General features: G+C 33.3%; 1 protein-coding gene across 1 annotated transcript in view; it reads left to right on the forward strand.

The window, feature by feature from the left end:
• NKX1-1 (NK1 homeobox 1) overlaps positions 1-4758 on the forward strand; it is a 6360-nt gene extending 1602 nt beyond the window's left edge. Inside the window, exon 2 of the mRNA XM_075266396.1 lies at positions 3974-4758. Coding sequence (XP_075122497.1) covers positions 3974-4758 — 785 coding nt within the window. The remainder of the gene's footprint in view (positions 1-3973) is intronic.
• The last annotated feature ends 799 nt before the right edge of the window (positions 4759-5557 follow it).

A 5557-nucleotide genomic window follows, 5' to 3' on the forward strand; every position in this document is an offset into this window, starting at 1 on the left:
AAATCTGAATAATTGTGACAAAATGTCGCTTATCTGTAAGAAAACAATTAAATTCCTTCGATTACATCGGAGGGAAATTGTGTTGAGCAGCAGCGGAGGGGATAATGGGGGATCGGCCCCTGGTGCCAGCACAGCTCGGCCGATCGATATCCTATTATCGAATGCTGCGTATCTCTTACCAGCAGCCTCCCCCCCCCCCCCCCCCCTGCTAAATTATAGGGGGGGCAATCAGGATAATGACTCGATTACAATCCATTACACTGAGTATTATCAGGCGGGGGGCTCAGGGAGGTCTCCCCCCGACCTGGCACATAGACATAATATATATAATCTACACATGTACATAATATACTATAAATATATAATATACAAATATACATAATATACTATAAATACTATACACATATGCATAATATACAATTCATATAGTCTACAGATATATATAGAATATTATATATATATATATATATATATATATATATATAATGTACACATAATATAATATATATATATATATATATATATATATATATATATATATATTACCCTCATTCATTAGATGACATGTTAGTTATATATCACATTTATATTTTAGATATTATTTTTCTATCTGTTCTTGCTTTTTTTTTATATTGAATTGTACAGTATCATTGTATTATACTAAAAAACTTTTTGGAAGTAGTAAGTATACAGAAATTCTTTTTTAAGAAATAGTTAAACATATGAATGTGTATATATGTGTATATATATATATATATATATATATATATATATATATATATATATTCTATATTAATATTATAAATTAGTTTAATTTGATTACAACAATAAAGTTTATTGAATTAGTTAAATAAATATAAAATAGAATTAGTATCATCAGTTATATGTATATTGTATAATACCGTAATATAATATATAATGTATATAGATGTATATTAATTACAATTGCAACCAATTATAATAACACAATATGTTTCATTTTGTATCATAATAAATTTGTATTAGAAAAATAAAACATTATTTTGGAGAAAAATGTTTTCTAAAATACAATATTATTAGTGGTACATATTATACATTATATTCGGACTCTCTGAAAATAATCAGCTCATAGGGAGACATTACAGGTTATAATGTTATTTTACACGTTAGCTTCTTCATTAGAATGACACTCATTTGGGGACAGTTTATGTTATAGGATTCATTCTAAACTACCGATAGTGCTCGAGTTGTTGCTGTTATTTTTGGTGGTTTTACAAGGAATCAGAATGAAAACATAATATAATGAGGAATATAGAGACAGTACGTAGTATATATAGACACACATTATAGTATATAGTATATATAGACACTATAATATATAGTATATATAGACACACATTATAGTACTGTATATAGTATATATAGACACACATTATAGTACATATAGACACATTCTAGTATATATATATATATATATATATATATATATATATTAAGATAAATGTCTATACAAATATTAAGATATAGAGATACAATTTTATTTTCACGTTTTTTCCTCATTCCTATGTCTTATATTGTCACTTTGTTTTAGGTTTATTATTCATTTTTTACAATAGATTATACTACAGGGATGTTATCCGATATCCAAACTGCAGTATATACTATATTTATCTTACACCCATACTATAGTATGTACACATATACATATACATATATATATATATATATATATATATATATATATATATATATATATATATATATATATATATATATAACATTTCTATATAAGTATATATACAGTATATTTCCCTTCTATCCTCTGTCCATGTGCCATAACTCCCTGGCTGGTTGCTGGCAGACATGACAGTGTATAGTATTATCTTGTACACGTGTTCTCAGTGCTGGGCAGTCATGCAGGACTCCAGTCATTGCCTCCTGGCCGCACAGGAACAGCTTGTAGTGTGTATGAAGTTATATGGACAGGGAGAGGTGACCTGTGTAATACATGGACTAAAGGATGATATGTGTCCCTGACTGTATATATAACCACTGCTGCATAGTGCTGGAAATGCAAGTTACCAAAATCATACATTGCTAAAAATTATTTTAAAATTTTAAAATATTTACTATCCCTTATACTATCCCTTATACTATCCCTTATACTATTCCTTATATCCCTTATGCTATCCCTTATACTATTCCTTATACTATCCCTTATGCTATCCCTTATACTATTCCTTATACTATCCCTTATACTATCCCTTATACTATTCCTTATACTATTCCTTATAATATTCCTTATACTAGTCCTTATACTATTCCTTATACTATTCCTTATACTATTCCTTATATTCCTTATACTATCCCTTATACTATTCCTCATACTATTCCTTATACTACCCCTTATACTATCCTTTATACTACCCCTTATACTATCCTTTATACTATCCCTTATGCTATCCCTTATACTATTCCTTATACTATCCCTTATACTATCCCTTATACTATTCCTTATACTATTTCTTATACTACTCCTTATACTGTCCCTTATACTATTCCTTATACTATTCCTTAAACTATTCCTTATACTAGTCCTTATACTATTCCTTATACTATTCCTTATACTATTCCTTATATTCCTTATACTATCCCTTATACTATTCCTCATACTATTCCTTATACTACCCCTTATACTATCCTTTATACTATCCCTTATACTATTCCTTATACTATTCCTTATACTATTCCTTATACTATCCCTTATACTATCCCTTATACTATTCCTTATACTATTCCTTATACTATTCCTTATACTACCCCTTATACTATCCTTTATACTACCCTTTATACTATCCCTTATACTATCCCTTATACTATTCCTTATACTATTCCTTATACTATTCCTCATACTATTCCTTATACTACCCCTTATACTACCCTTTATACTATCCCTTATACTATTCCTTATACTACCCCTTATACTATCCTTTATACTATCCTTTATACTACCCTTTATACTATCCCTTATACTATCCCTTATACTATTCCTTATACTATTCCTTATACTATTCCTCATACTATTCCTTATACTACCCCTTATACTACCCTTTATACTATCCCTTATACTATTCCTTATACTACCCCTTATACTATCCTTTATACTACCCTTTATACTATCCCTTATACTATCCCTTATACTATTCCTTATACTATTCCTTATACTATCCCTTATACTATCCCTTATACTATTCCTTATACTATTCCTTATACTATCCCTTATACTATCCCTTATACTATCCCTTATACTATTCCTTATACTATTCCTTGTATATAGACTTCAGTAAACATTTCACCATTACAGATGATTTGTCTTGTCCTCTGATCCTGAGCTTGCAGATAGAGATCTCAGCCATCAGTCAGTATAGGGGGGAGCTGCTATGTCAGGGCTGTATACATGTGCACTGTCTGTATATACTTGGGCACTGCGTCAGTCCTATTCTACTTGTGTCACTATTATAGTAGTAGAACATGTATTCTTTTGCGTTTTCCCTGTATATAGTTGATCATGACTGTAAAGCAGTATATAGCTGGCCTTGTGATGTATACGGGTTTATCTTTGTCGCCTATACTGGTTGTACCTTCAGTAGAAGTAAGTAGAGCATATGGAGACCATCAATATTGCCAATGACCAGAGTATGTTTGGGCCCAGTCCTCAGATTCTCATCTTTAGAGCCCATTACCTGTTCCAATACCTGAGTCCTACAAGTCCTTATTGATGGACATTGACTATTGATGACTCTATGACAAGTCTTGATGGTCATGTTTGGATATTGGATCTTTACAACCCTGACTTGCTATTGACTATTCCCGCCACATGTCCTATTGCTCTTTGATATGATCCATTGTTGGTTTTCATGACTCTACTACATATGGATGACTTGGCGACCACCAACAGGTAGCATATCCTCTAACCAAATCTTTCTCTTTCCAGAAGATGGAGACTTATACCCACAGGCTGGAGAAGAGTGCCAGAATCAGGATTTCAGCCCCAGCCCTGGCAGTGACCTGGAAGAAGAGGAGGATGAGGAAGATGAAGAGGTTTGCAGTGAAGAAAGCAGCAACTCCACTCCTTCTGGTACAATGGACAGAGAGTCTGGTGTTGGGTCATCTCAGAATGAAGATGGTTTAGGAAGTCACGCCAACACTCCTGCTTCTCAGCAAGGCAGTACCAAGAATCAGAGCCAACAGAACCAAGGCCAGAACCAACATGGCAAACCCAAGAGGAAGAGAGCAGGCTCCGATTCCAAGTCTGGCAAACCCAGGAGAGCTCGAACAGCTTTCACCTATGAACAACTGGTGGCACTAGAGAACAAGTTCAAGTCCACCCGATACCTGTCAGTGTGCGAAAGACTCAACCTGGCCTTATCGCTAAGTCTGACTGAGACTCAAGTCAAGATCTGGTTCCAAAATAGACGAACAAAGTGGAAGAAGCAGAATCCTGGGGCAGACACCAGCGCCCCTACTGGAGGCTCTGGTCATGGGGGAGGGGGAGGAGGTCCAGGGATGAGTGGGGGGCTCAGTCCTCTAAGTCATTCTCCCCCTATGGGCAACCCACTAGGTATGCATGGGCACCCAGGGTATGCAAGCCATGCACCCAGTGGCCTGATGTGTACAGCACAGCTACCCTTCCTCCCAGGCCCAGCAGCCGTCCTCTCACCCTTTGTCCTGGGGTCTCAGTCTTATGGGGCCCCCGCATTTTATGCCCCACACTTATAAAAGACTGTATACACCTGACTATATACTGGGCAAAGCACAAGTCTTCCTAGACTGGACATTGCACCCTGATTTTACCCCAGGAGGGCAAATGTAAAAAAATGGGGGGGCCCAAGAGTTGGCAATCTGACAAATACTTTACTTGCCTCAAAGCGTCACTGGTGCCATTTATGTACCCCCCTCCCCCACACACACACCTGCTCTCTGACATGTACTAAAAGCACAGCACCTTTTATTTCAATGGACTTATACACTGAGTTATCATGGGGAGCACTTTAAGGACTTTCCACCCTTCTATGTATAGAACGAAGCTTAAATGGGAGCATCACATGTAAATTGTAAAAAATGCATTTTATATTATTGGGGATTTTATGTTGTTTTATGTTTGTTTGCTTTGTTTTTGCTTCCTTTTTTGTATATTTTTGGGGTATATTCATATTTTTTTAGTTTTCTTCTGCTTTAGTTTTTATTTGTTTTTATTATTTTTATTTTTGGGGGGTTTTTTATTTTATTTAGGTTTTATTTTTGCTTTTATTTTTAGTTGTTTTTTTCTATTTTATTTAGTTTTTATTTTTGCTTTTCTTATTTTTAGTTTTATGTTTTTTTATTTTATTTAGTTTTTATTTTTTCTTTTATTTATTTTTTTATGTTTTTTTCTATTTTATTTGTTTTTTTATTTTTGTTTTTATTATTTTTAGTTTTTATGTTTTTTCTAATTTTATTTTCTGGTTATTACTTTTAATGTTTTTTTCTATTTTTATTTTGGTTTTATTATTTAATTTTTTTATGCTTTTCTATTTCT

This window comes from Leptodactylus fuscus, chromosome 1 (assembly GCF_031893055.1).
Source record: "Leptodactylus fuscus isolate aLepFus1 chromosome 1, aLepFus1.hap2, whole genome shotgun sequence".
In the NCBI taxonomy this organism is placed as follows: domain Eukaryota; kingdom Metazoa; phylum Chordata; class Amphibia; order Anura; family Leptodactylidae; genus Leptodactylus; species Leptodactylus fuscus.